Raw genomic sequence first — 13997 nt, 5'->3', positions numbered from 1 at the left:
TTTAATGTCCTTGGACAACTACAGTAAAAGTGTCTTTTCACAGAATCACAGAATTGTCAGGGTTGTAAGGGACCTCTGGAGATTATCTCGTCCCACATGAAAAGGATCATTCATACCTTTTCATCATTTTTGAGCTATAGCAGAGCTATGGAGGCATTTTTTAAGTCCATTTCCATATGACACAAGATGTAAAGAAGTTCTGTTGAGTGTGTTTGAGACATGTATGATATCTTAATAAAAAAAAATACATTTTAACACCCATTGGAGGTTTTTACCTGCTGTGAATGCATTATCATTTATATGTTTGCTACATTTTTTTCACACCAGCAATCTGAGTGAAATAGAAAGTCGACTTCCAAAAACAAAGTTGATTACTCTGTGCAAAAATGAATCTATTCTGAAGTGGATGTGTAACTGTGACCATGTCATGTACCAGGCTTTGGTGGAGATACTCATTCCTGATGTCCTTAGACCTATTCCTAGTAAGTTGAACACTTGAAATATTTTGTAAGGATTTTTGTGCATGCGTTTGGTATGCTGATGGTGGTCTTCTGCCTCACAGGGCAGCATTAGTTTGAAAGTTAGGAAAGTATTATGTATCATTTATCCTTAATTTTATTGTGTAGGAAGCTGTGCTGAGAGTTGATCTGTGCTTTGTATTTTAAAAGTAACTGAGAAATTTAGTACAGTTGGAAGATCTAGTTTTCAAGGTATAGTTTCATATCAAAGGTATTTCTTTGAGTGTTACATTTCCGGATAAAAATGTTTTCCTTTTATGCTGGCTGTAGGCTATCTGATAGGCTTAGACATAAGCCCTGTGGCCCTGAGTCAGTGTGCACTGATCCTTCCACTAAATTCAGCAGGTTTTACATAAAACATTACATATTAATTTTTGATCAATCTGGAAAAAAAAATGTATGTGATCTTTATGATTCCATTTCTGGACTAACAAAAGTTAGTCTTTTGTTCCTTATCAGCAGCTGCTGAAATCAATATTAATTGTTGTTAGACAATGAAAACTTAACTCCAAAATTTTTAATCCAATTTATTATTCCAATCTAACTGTTCTTTCTGACATACAGCCTGCATGAAAGAGTCAGTAACTGCCCTGCCATTCAACCAGCTTGCTTTTTTTTTTTTTTTTAGAATCCATCATTACTCCAGCAATGCCTTTTTACTCCTTTTTTTGATAGAAAATTAATCTATGTGAAGGAAGTTGAACTCCTTTGTAAAGCATTTATTGTCTCACACATGCTGTGCTAAATATTATAAATAAATCATGTTAGCAACCCACTATACACCTCGTAACTCCTACATATTATATCCTCTCCATGAAAAAACAGTAGTCACTTTGTAAAGTTAGATTAATAATAAAAAAATAAAAATAAAAAATTAGGGCCTTAAGTAGCTTTGCAACTAACAAAGCTATTTTGTTATGCTGTGGACACCCCTTCTGATATAGTGACTCCAGCAGTAATAAGCACTCCGTAAGAATATTTGCAGGTATTGCCTTGCAGAAAAGTTTTATTGACATTTTGCTTGTCAGTGAAATGAAATCAGATTTTAGTATATGACACGTGATACAAAAAATATTTGGAACTGGAAATATACAAAATCTGAAGGTCAGTCATTTAAAAATGCAGTTTTACCTTTTTTGAAGGAGAGAGTAAATTCTTAAAGATCAACCTAATTTATCTTTCATCTATGTAGTAGAATAAAGGAAGAATGTTTTCTGAAATACATGCAGTTATTGACAATCATTACTTATAGAAATTATTTTGCATTGGTTTATATTTAATGTATTACATTTCTGTCTAATGACAATGCCAGTAAGTAGGATATTAATTTTAAAGTAATACAATCTATCAGAAGTGAACAGGTAATGATAAAAAAACCACAAATTTAATCACAATATTTAATAGGTTGAATTAAAGCTGTCTTCAAAGAGCACATCACTTTCTTAATAAAAAGACAATACAACATGATTTTTCGTCAGACCTGCTGTTGCCTTGCTTTTCACTTGGTTCCCCTGCACAGCCTAGCAGTCTCTAGCATTTTTGTATAATAGTTCCTTAGTGTGTGGTGTCCACCTGCCTTGTTACAGGGTTTCAAGAAAATGGGACACAAATAAATAACATCAGTAATTGCAGGCATCGGGTCCTTTTCGTGTTCTTTCTTTCTTTATAAATTAGCACTCATATTTGAGTGCTGATACCTACTGTGTTTGACATTCCTGGTTTTGGGATGATTATCAGACTTCTTCATGCAAATATATCATCTAATCGCAGGACAAATTCATCCCAAAAGATTTCTGCCTCTAGTTTTGGAAACATGCAGTTGTTTTCTGCTCAGGAGTACACCCACTGAGTTACCTCTGGATGACAGCTAATGTATTTTTTTATTTTATCTTTAGGACTAGCTAACTAAATGGCTTTTTCCAGTTCACTTTCCTGTAATGACGGTTCATGCAAGTTCTCTCTTCACTGTTAAATATTTAAAATAATACTAGTTTTTTAACTCCTGCTTTTGAATTAAAGTATCTCCAGCCGTTACAAGAGACTAAGGGAAAGACTTGTTGTGCTTAATGGTTGAGTCTGACAGTTATGGAGCTGGGTAAAGTAGGCAAATTCATCCTCTTCTGTGAGAAAATAGCAGTTCATAGGGAAGTTTGGACTATCTAGTGGAAAGGGGATTGTAAATGCTTCATCAAAGGCATGCTTATAATTTTTTTCCTGAGTAAATGGAAAGATACCAAGAGCAGCTGCTCAAACTAGGGAAATACATTAATTTGTAAACAGCTTGAAGTAAGCATATGATTTTTAAAGTTTTATCTTTTTTCATTTCTAAATCTTCAGTGTTTTAGAAATGTCTTACTGTGCTACTTAGCTGTGTGGTAAATATTATTGGAGTAGAGAAAGAACGACCATTGAGGAAAAATTGTCATGTTTTAACCTGTCTGAAATTTGTCATCTGAAATGTTTAGCACCCACTGAATGTGAGAATTGCTGTGTATAAACCAGCAAAATTCCTTTTCCTAAGAAAAGTGAAATGCTGTCCCTTTGAGTCAGAATAAAGGCCATAATTATCTGATGTCTTTGGCAGTAGACCACAGCTGTAATGTCTTAAAATGGATTTTTGCACCTTTACAAGTGACAGGATGGACAGTAACAAACTTGCCTGTGATTTAGTATATATCGTAGGTGGAGAAATTTATACTATACTTCCACAATTCCAGGAAGACAAAATTTTAAAGTACTTAAAGGCTCTAAAGCCTCTTTTCATGAGATTTACATATTAAAGGGGTTTCAGCTGAGAATGCAAGCTTTTTAGGTGCTTATCCAAATCAAATTTTCTATTGGTAACTGCCACTACAACATTATTTATTATGTGTCTAGTAACATTTAACTATCTCAGGCCATTTACTTTGCACCAAACTCATCATGTGATTCTTTGAAAGTATTTTTTTGTTTTTCTATGGTAACCAGATGAATTTAAAAGAAGGCTTTGAGGATGTAGATACTTGAAGTTTTGGTAATGGCTAGGTGTGTGCTTAAAGATGGAGTATGAAAAAAAGTCTCTATTTAATATGGTATCTCCAAAGCTCATTAGAAATTCATAGTTGTTGTGTACAATACTGATGCCTGATTAACTATTTTAGCTATTTTATTTCTTCAGAATTTAATATTTCTTTTATTTAATCCTTTTTCTTCCTGGTTAAAGGCTGGTCTTAAGGCCTGAGCTGCTTTTCCGTATTTATTTTTCATGGAGATCACCAGTACAGTGATGCAAATAGATAGTTGGGTGAAAAAGAATAAGGAAAGGAAATAAAAAGTAAAAAAGCAGTAATATTTTCCTTAAATGTCTAAGTGTCACTCATATAGTATTTATATTATTCCTTCTGCTTTGCATTTTTATGTTCTATAGGTAAGAAAATGTGAGTGAATATGTAGTTAATTAGTGAGTGCACAGAAATAATTTACAAATCAGCACAAGAGAGCTGATTGGTGATTGACAGGATTGAAGGAAAAAGCATATTCTTCATGTGGAAACCTCAAGGCAGGGGGAGGAGGACAGCAGTTACCATATTGTGTTCAACTAAGACAGATACTTTGTAAGATAAAATTGTGTTCAGCAAAGAATCCAAATGTGTGGTCAGTTACATAAATTACTGACATGGATTCTGCTGCTTATCACTGCAAATCTGAAGATGTGAAAAAAATGTAATAAAGAATACATTTTTTTCTTTTAGTAAATTTACTCTGCTGGTAAAAAGCTTCATTAAAAAAGGATCATCAATAATTCAAATGGGAAAAATGCATTTCTCAAAGATAAGGTCTATCAGTGTCAATTTCTTACTCTACCAGAGTATTCAGCCACATAAACAATCTTTACTTGGACTGTTTCTTCTCACATAGAATCATAGAATAGAATCATAGAATAGTTAGGGTTGGAAAGGACCTTAAGATCATCTAGTTCCAACCCACCTGCCATGGGTAGGGACACCCCACACTAAACTATGCCACCCAAGGCCTCATCCAACCTGGCCTTGAACACCACCAAGGATGGAGCATTCACAACCTCCCTGGGCAACCCATTCCAGTGCCTCACCACCCTAACAGTAAAAGATTTCTTCTTTATATCCAGTCTAAACTTCCCCTGTTGAAGTTTGAACCCGTTACCCCTTGTCCTGTCACTACAGTCCCTGATGAATAGTCCATCCCCAGCATCCTCGTAGGCCCCTTTCAGATACTGGAAGACTGCTATGAGGTCTCCACGCAGCCTTCTCTTCTCCAGGCTGAACAGCCCCAACTTTCTCAGCCTATCTTCATATGGGAGGTGCTCCAGCCCCCTGATCATCCCTGTGGCCCTCCTCTGGACTTGTTCCAACAGTTCCATGTCCTTTTTATGTTGAGGACACCAGAACTGCACACAATACTCCAAGTGAGGTCTCACGAGAGCAGAGTAGAGGGGCAGGATCATCTCCTTTGACTTGCTGGTCACGCTCCTCTTGATGCAGCCCAGGATATGGTTGGCTTTCTGGGCTGCGAGCGCACACTGAAGCTGGCTCATGTTTGTTTTCTCATCGACCAACACCCCCAAGTCCTTCTCTGCAGGGCTGCTCTGAATCTCTTCTCTGCCCAGCCTGTTGCTGTGCCTGGGATTGCTCCGACCCAGGTGTAGGACCTTGCACTTGGCATGGTTAAACTTCATAAGGTTGGCATCAGCCCACCTCACAAGCATGTCAAGGTCCCTTTGGATGGCATTCCTTCCCTCCGGCGTATCAACCGAACCACACAGCTTGGTGTCATCGGCAAACTTGCTGAGGGTGCAATCAATCCCACTGTCCATGTCACCGACAAAGATGTTGAACAAGACCGGTCCCAACACCCATCCCTGAGGGACACCACTCGTTACCGGTCTCCAGCCGGACATCAAGCCATTGACCACATATAGCTAAAATAGTTTGAAAATAAATATTATTTCCTCTTTCTAGTTTTTTTATTCTTCACTTTTTTTAGTTGCATTCATTTTCTACTAGTCTTTAAAAACATAGTTTTTTTCTTTTGGTTATCTCCTTTTTTCAATGGTTTGAGTGGATGCTAGTATGTCAGTGAGCAAGTGGTAGGTATGCCAAGTCAGGTTTCTATTACTCAGAAGGTAGGTTTTTTTTTTCCAGGTGCAGTTCCTTGGGAAAATACTTCCTGTCCTCCTCCTTTGAAAAATTAAAACTTACATTTTGAGTAGTGCAGATTGCTGTAAGGACTTCAGTTTCCCTCTAAGTCTCTGTCAGCCACTCACTGATTCTGTGAGTGCTATAGTAAAGAAACAAAAATGCACATGGATTCCACAGCCATTTGAATATTCTCATTTTCAGTCAGTGAATCCTATATTTCACTCCTATATTTTACTTATTGGTGATATACTTAAGCACTATAGGTGCTTAATAATACTTTGCATGGCTTAAGGTTATTTTGGGCTTATTTGAGGAAATTGCAGTATTCCAGTAACTGGAATTCTTTCCAGACGTTCGCTCTTTTAATAGAGGTTCTTACATGAAATGGAAAGCTGAAAGTTTGTGGTAGAAATTTCCATTACAACAACAGCTGCAATTACTGATGTTCTTCTGTAGGAGTGCCTAAAACAATACTGCTGGTCACAAACTTCTTGAAAGATTGTTAGCTGAGGAAGTTAGATTTTCTTATTAAGCAAAACCTAAAATCATTATTGCATAATCTATATCTGAATGAGGCAGTTTGAACCTAGACTGGATTTGTCTTTTAGTAAGTAAAAGCACTGAACACTGAGTATGTAAGTCCTGAGGATGCAAAGCATTTCAAGACAGGTACATTGCTTTCTTTTCATTCTGTTTTTATTATTTAATGCACAGGTGCCTTGACCCAAGCCATTCGCAATTTTGCAAAAAGCCTTGAAGGTTGGCTTTCAAATGCCATGAACAATATTCCACAGAGGATGATACAAACCAAGGTAGACAAAACTGTTGCAGTGTTGTTCTTGCAGTGGCAAATCAAGTGGGCAGTAGCATCTAAAAGAAGTAGCATTTTAACTTCAATGCTAAATTTCATGTTTAGCATCAAACGTCAAATAATGGGAGAGAAAATAACTTAGTTTTGCAAAAAAAATTGTAAGGAACACACTTGATCTGCTACATGGACATAAGTTGTATATGAGGACTTGTTAATATAGAATATTAAAATGGAGGTCTGTAGAGTTAATCTACAGATGAAGAGTACAATACTTACATAAGTTAATTTCTTCATAGGTTGCCGCTGTAAGTGCCTTTGCCCAGACTCTGCGAAGATACACATCTCTTAATCACCTGGCTCAAGCAGCCCGTGCTGTGCTTCAAAATACTTCTCAAATCAACCAGATGCTCAATGATCTTAACCGTGTTGATTTTGCCAATGTTCAGGTAAAAATTAGCTTTAAATAACATGCTTGCTTTTTGATTTTGAACTTCACTTTTAGTTCTCATTATTCTATCAAGAGAGTGCGGTGAGAACATTTTGCTGATCATATATGCAGTGATTCAGCACAAACATGAATGCTTACACTTTAGGGAAGTAAGAGGTCAGAACCATTATCCATTTCCATTTACTGTCTTGAAGTGTACGTATTCTTTCAACTTCTATGCAAATACAGAGCAAGTAGATTCTTAGAATGAGTACCAGGAATGATGTCTTAGTAATACATAATAATATTTTAGAATATTTAGCATAAATAATATTTTAGAATTAGATCTCAGATAATAGCATAGGTTCTGAATGTCTCTAAAAGTTATTAAATGCACAGCATTACTTTTAGCAAAGACTGTTCCAGTATTTCAAAGACAATACCATTAGTATACTTCAGCTAATTGCCTATGCTTAAATTTACAAGATCTGAGTAATTGATTAGGTTAGTTCAGATTATAACTAATTTCCAGTTAGCTAGGGAATGGAAGTTTATATTTTCACTAAGCCTAATGTCTCCATATGGTTTTATTCCTCTGAGGTAAAGTATTTTTAACTTTTGACCAGGAAAGGGAAATGTTACAGATTACTGGTAGTTCTGTGTTTGGCCATGTGAATGAGTGTTTCAACATAATTGTTAAAAATCTTAACAAAAGTCAGTGAAGAGTACTTGACCAAAGATAAAGTATATCAAGAATTGTAGTATGTTAGCATGGATACAGGATCTATGAATGAGGTGGGAGGTGTTAACTTGGCAGATGATAGCTAGAATTTAAAAGTGTGACTTGCAGTTTGTGAGTCTTCATTTTTGTCTCTTACTTTCTGAATTAACAAGATAGCCTTATTTAAACTAGATAACACTGACTAAATTGCTTTATTTCATGCAGAGTGTATTTCTCCATTTGTGTGCTCTTTGTGCTGTACTTTAAGTAACCTGAAATCTATCAATGACTGTAGTCAGCAAACAGAACAATCCATGTTTACATACAAAGCTTTTTTCTGTAAGATGGCATTACAGAAATTTTGTTTAAGCTTAGCTTCTCCAGAATGAAAGGAAATTTGCACTTAATTACTTGCTACTTGGTTTTTTTTAGCTATTCCTCCTGCTTGCTCTGCCTTTAGTCCCAGAAAAACGTGACAGGTCTTGAATATTTGAGTAGAAAAATGATGAACAAGGAAAGTAGAAACCTTTTTTGAAAATTAGTATGGAAAATTACAACATAGTTGTGTCCATTCCATTGTTTGTTCTCATTTCTTTATTTGATGCTCTTATATGTTATGCTTTTCCCACTCATTTGCTTTGAACAAAATTATGATAGACATAAAGAATGCTTCTTAGTTTGTCTAATGAGTGGGTTTTGTCCTTTTCATCCAATGAATTGCTTAATCTTTGAGAGAGAATTGCATTCTGTGCTTTGGATTATGTATTGTTAAGTCAAGAGTTGCTATGTGTTGTAACAGGAGCAGGCTTCCTGGGTATGCCAGTGTGATGACAACATGGTTCAGAGACTAGAAACAGATTTCAAGATGACTCTTCAACAGCAGAGCACTCTGGAGCAGTGGGCTGCCTGGCTTGATAATGTAATGATGCAAGCGTTGAAACCATATGAAGGAAGACCCAGCTTTCCTAAAGCAGCACGGCAGTTTCTATTGAAATGGTCTTTCTACAGGTAGTATTTAATAGACTTCTAAAATATTCTAACTGTTCCATTATTTGCTGAATTTTTCACTGTAGTAGCATTGACAGATGTAATATCAAACAGTGGGTCACTAGGTCATGAAAAATGTGTGTGTTTCCAGAATACTTACTGTTCTTGTGAACTTGGGGGTACTTGCACATCGACAGGGACTTAGATGATTCTTGCTTATTGTTTTAAAGGCCATGTGCAAATGAATGCAGATAGAATTTTGACCTGAGTTAGAAGCATAATATTTATTTTTAGGGTTGATTTTTGTGGGCACACTATTAATACACTACTTTTAATATTATTTATTAAAACATTCATATCTATGTTTTTTACATAAGGAAACAAAACCTGGTTTTAATGTGTAAAAATAATATTAAGACAAGCATTCCATATTAGCTGCATATTGAAACAGTTACCAGAGTAAACCTTGTTCTTTAAAAATGACTGTAGCAACTAGTTGCTGAAGATACCAGAATTTGTTAATATAATATGTACACACAGCCTATCTTTCTGTAATCCTAAGTTTCAAAGTTTTAAAATCATGGCATTTAAAACCTCTGTACTGGGAAGGTGGACACAATGGACACTACTTAACCATTAGTTTGTTTGAAATAAAATTGTTTTCTTACCATTTTATTTATGTTTTCAATAAAGTTTTCTTCAAGTTAGGTTTTACACATGCTCAAGTATTACACAATGAAAATGAAAATGAAAAAATGGAGGAAAACTGAAAACACAAACCAGTCTGGTAATGTCTTATGTAATGTGGTGTCTGACAATTCTTCCAGAGAAAGAAGCAAATGATTGTCTTTCTGAATATCTCTTTCTGAAGACACTTCAAATAAGACATTTGTGGATAACATTATTCTTGAGAATATTGGTTTTGAGGTGAACTGTCTACATGGATGAGTCTTAAAATGACTATGACATATAATACATATATATATTTTTCTATTTTTGAATAGCTCAATGGTGATTCGAGATTTAACCTTGCGCAGCGCTGCTAGCTTTGGCTCTTTTCATCTGATCCGCTTGCTTTATGATGAATACATGTTTTACTTAGTAGAACATCGTGTTGCTCAGGCAACCGGAGAGACACCTATTGCAGTTATGGGAGAGGTAAGATAATATGTAAGAGACTAGGTTCATAGATGTAGTGATGAATTTGGGTATGTGTGTTTGCAAATTTTTTAAACATTTATCTGGAACTGTAGGGTTTTCTGCAATATAACAGTAGGTTGGGTTATAAATACATAACAACAGTTATAAACTTGTTTTATTGGTTGATTGTCAGACTCCTAGAATCACATTGGATTCTAATAATCATTTATGAATGAACTTGCTCCTTTACAAATCTGCACACAGATTCATATGCACAGTTTGAAAAATGTTGATCAACATCCAGCCTTTTTCCAGTTTTTGAGAACTGAGTATTTTATGTGAAAATTATAAAAAAAAAAAAAAAAAAAGTAATAGGAAACTGTTGCTTACATGGATCTGTTTATGTGTATTTGCACACATTTTGAATTCCCGCAAGTGAGCTGAGTACTCCCATTGACTTCAGAAGGATGGCTTACATGCAGAATTTTGGCTTGTACAGTACTGTTTACATACATGTAATAAAACCAGCACAGACCTACATAAAGGTTCGCAACACAGTTGATATTCAGAAATGTGTTTCAAAGGTTATTGGTTTAAAAAACAAAATAAGAGTATCAATTCATAACCCGTTTCTCATACTTAACCTATGGCATCTGCAAAGCAAAGTTCATCTCATCCCTCTTTTCCATTAGTTCATCTAACATTTTATTTTGAGTGAGAGCTGAATTGTCATCAAAGAATTGCACTTCAAAAATGCTGGGAAATTGATATATTTTAAAATACGCTAGATAGTTAATGGGACAGATTTGTTGCATTTTTACACTTGGAAGTCACTATTATATTCTGTATTATTGTTAAATTGCAAGTGATGTTTTGGATTGACTCAGCATCAGATTATCATTCTTCCCTCAAGATACATTGATAGGCTCATTTTATACTGTAAATCGCTGCTATACTTTGAAGAGAAATTGGAAATCTCAGCTTTATTTGTCAAAAGATTTTATATTCTATGTCACAACATGCTTCATAAAATCTAAAAAACATTGTTTCTGCTTAGTGACCCACTAATTGTATATTTGCTGAATATCTGCCTTATATTTACAGTACTATAGTTAACTACATTCTTGTCCTCTTAAGAGACACTGTATATGCTGGACGTAAATGTAGTGTAGAGTCTTCTAAAAAGTTTATATAGCTTGACAGTGGAGATATTATGAGAAGGTAAGAATATAAAATTTTTGGAGGTGAAAGGGGCAGAATAGAATTAATAAATATTCATTAAATATTTAGTATTTAGTGTTTTTATGTTTCTGTGTATTCAATAACTGTAATTGAAATAAATGAGGAACTGTAAGAATGTGGTCCAGCAAACACCTTAAGACAGTATAAACTGGTGTTGCAGCTGGGCAAAACATTCTCCTTTGTCTTCCTTCCTCTTCTCCCAGCTTTGGATGCACATATGGGCAAAACTCCTCTGAAAAAGACCGGTATCATCATGTATGGTTGGAAATGCATTTATCCAAACAATGTAATCCTTTTAATTTGAGATTCATTGATGGCATTTTGCTCTGCCAGTTCTTAGTTAAAAGACACTTAAAGGATTCAGGGGAGGAGAGGGAGGAAGGTTGTATATGTAGATTATGAGCAACTTCTTTGAAAATGTGTTTTTTTAATGTAAAGAAAATCAGTTACCAGACTGCAAATCCTTTTTCAGCAGTACCTTTCATCTACCTTACAGGTAGATTTGCACCACTCTGACATACTTTCATTTTTGTTCCAGGACAATTAAAGTTGTCTCTGGGAAATTTTAGAAAGATGTTTTTGTTAAAATATTGGCAGTTCAGAATGGATATCCATCATAATTTATGGCTTTATACAACACATAAATAGCTCACATCAAGCAATGAAGGCCATGATGAAGTAATCTTAAAAAAATTTGTCATTCCCCATTCTAACTGTTGAGGGTTTACTTAGTGATAATTGTCTGAATAACTACAAGACTAGGAAGAAATGGAAAATGAATTGCTGCAGAATGGATGCGGCTGCAGTTGATGATCCATGATCTGCTTCGTCATGGATGCTCTAAGTTCACAATTTGCTTAAGACTGTGTCCAGTTTTTTTTTATTGTTTCTTTTGCAGTTTGGTGATATAAATACTGTGTCCCCTGGAAATATGGATAAAGGTAAGGATTTTAATCTCTCCTGTGTATAAAGCTAATGTGTCTCTGAGCAAAATAAGTTCTTGTGTTTTAAAAATACAGCAAAACAGAATTTAGAGCTGTATCATGTTTTAAAGAACATACAAATATTACGTGGATTCATTAATAAATTATATGGATACAATTAGCTATCTATGTAATATGCAGCATATAATAATCATTAGAATATTGTACATTTGAAAAGAAATACTATATTTCAAAAATGCTTATAATTGACACAAGAAATATTCAAATTTTTACACAGAGTTTAGTTGTATCTGATGGGACAAAGGAGGGTAATGTGGGAAGAAAGACGGGAGTATGCTTATATCTATTTTATCTGTAGTAAATGTTTTGCTAAGTGAAAAAGGCAGAATTGCATGCATGTAGTTGTCAGATAACTTGTCAGTAAAAAGGACAGAAAGAAATTAGTTCATTATAATCTCTTCATGCCATATTTTGACATATGTTCCTAGAGTGACTAGCTGAGTGATTTGAGGTATCTTGACCACAGATCACACAACTAATGAGTATAAGAATGTCTGTCAAAATTTGCATCCAAGTCACTCCACATCTCTTCAGTTTCTATATCAGTAACTAAAAGTAATTGCTTTTTGGTTCATCATGTCTTAGAGGTGAGAGGCACTTAGCACTATGAAGTTAGCATTGTTTGTTAGAGACTGTTTTTGAGATTGCAGATGTTTCATGCACATACTGTTTCAACAATGTGTAGCTCAAGTGATCAAGGCTAAAAGTCTGTTTACCTATTTGAGATAATCGTTGACCTTTACCATTAAAATTTTACTTTTCAGATTGTACTTTGCCAGATTCCTAATCTTGCCTGTATTTTTGTATTTCAACTATTATTTGCAAAATAAAGGCCCTTGTATTAGACTTTTTTTTCTTCATGCTAGTTTTATGGTGGTTTGTTTGTGCAGATGAGGGCAGTGAAGTTGAAAGTGAAATAGATGAAGAGCTGGATGAAAATGGAGAGCCACAAGCCAAGAGGGAGAAAACAGAGCTAAACCAAGCGTTCCAGGTGGGCTGCATGCAGCCAGTGCTTGAGAGTGGAGTACAGCAGAACCTCCTGAACCCAATTCATAATGAGCACATTGTTGCAACTACTCAGACTATCAGACAATGCAGTGCTACTGGAAATACATATACTGCAGTCTAATATGAAACCTTCCCTTTTCCCACAACACACCCTTTGGGTTTAATATGAAAAAAATAAAGATAGTAAGTCCGAAGGACGACTGTTGTCAAATTTTAGCTGTGCTGAACATTATTTTATTGAAGTTGTTAAATGGAATGGGTGTACGTATTTTGCCAGATCTGTTAAAAAAAAAAGAAAAAAAAGAAAAAAAAAATTTTGTAAACAGAATCATTTTACATTGGCCACTCAATATGAAGAGTTTTCTTCATATCAAATGCAAGGGCGATTTTTGCAAAGCTTAACGTTAATGTTTTTGTCCTCTTACAATAATTTAAAATTTTTTTCATAGTTTTTAAAAATATTTTAATGTTAATTATTAGTTACAATGATGATTTAAAATAGATGGGGGTTTAATTTCATGCACTTCTGTGAAATATCAAAAGAACTATTTTCTTTGATTTACACTGGAGGCATACTTATTTGACAGCAGATGTATCAAATATGTTATAAAAGGTGCTTTTCATTGGACAACGAGAAGACACTATTTTGATAAAATTGTGAGCATTCACAGGGGGATTTTTTGTAATAATGCTGGAGGGTTGGGGAGATCTCCTAGTTTCTTTCTGTGAGCAAGAAGCAAGCTTAAATGACAGAATTGTAACAGAATATGGTAATGTGTACGTCATAAGTGTACCTAACTATCTGACCATCATGTAAACAATGCAAGCTTCCTTTAAAATCAACAGTTCCAGATATTATTTGCATACCAGTTCCTCTGTTTTGAAGACTACTGATTCTATATGTAGGGCCACTGAACAGATGCTTTTGGCTGTTGAGTGGTATTGTAGTTGTTAGAAACTGAAGCTAAAAAAGAAGTGACTTT

General features: G+C 34.9%; 1 protein-coding gene across 2 annotated transcripts in view; it reads left to right on the top strand.

Annotated features, from left to right (window-relative positions):
• RFX3 (regulatory factor X3) overlaps window positions 1-13424 on the top strand; it is a 66379-nt gene extending 52955 nt beyond the window's left edge. The window contains exons 10-16 of one of the 2 annotated variants that reach the window (XM_080637277.1): window positions 328-482; window positions 6389-6486; window positions 6782-6931; window positions 8433-8641; window positions 9625-9778; window positions 11901-11943; window positions 12873-13424. In XM_080637277.1, coding sequence (XP_080493403.1) covers window positions 328-482; window positions 6389-6486; window positions 6782-6931; window positions 8433-8641; window positions 9625-9778; window positions 11901-11943; window positions 12873-13135 — 1072 coding nt within the window. In that variant the 3' untranslated portion in view covers window positions 13136-13424. The remainder of the gene's footprint in view (window positions 1-327; window positions 483-6388; window positions 6487-6781; window positions 6932-8432; window positions 8642-9624; window positions 9779-11900; window positions 11944-12872) is intronic. The other variant, XM_080637276.1, reaches the window with a different exon arrangement.
• The last annotated feature ends 573 nt before the right edge of the window (window positions 13425-13997 follow it).

Source organism: Psittacula echo, assembly GCF_963264785.1.
Source record: "Psittacula echo genome assembly, chromosome: Z".
In the NCBI taxonomy this organism is placed as follows: domain Eukaryota; kingdom Metazoa; phylum Chordata; class Aves; order Psittaciformes; family Psittacidae; genus Psittacula; species Psittacula echo.
The sequence above is the reverse complement of the archived record's forward strand: the minus strand, read 5'-3'. Positions and strand labels throughout refer to the sequence as shown.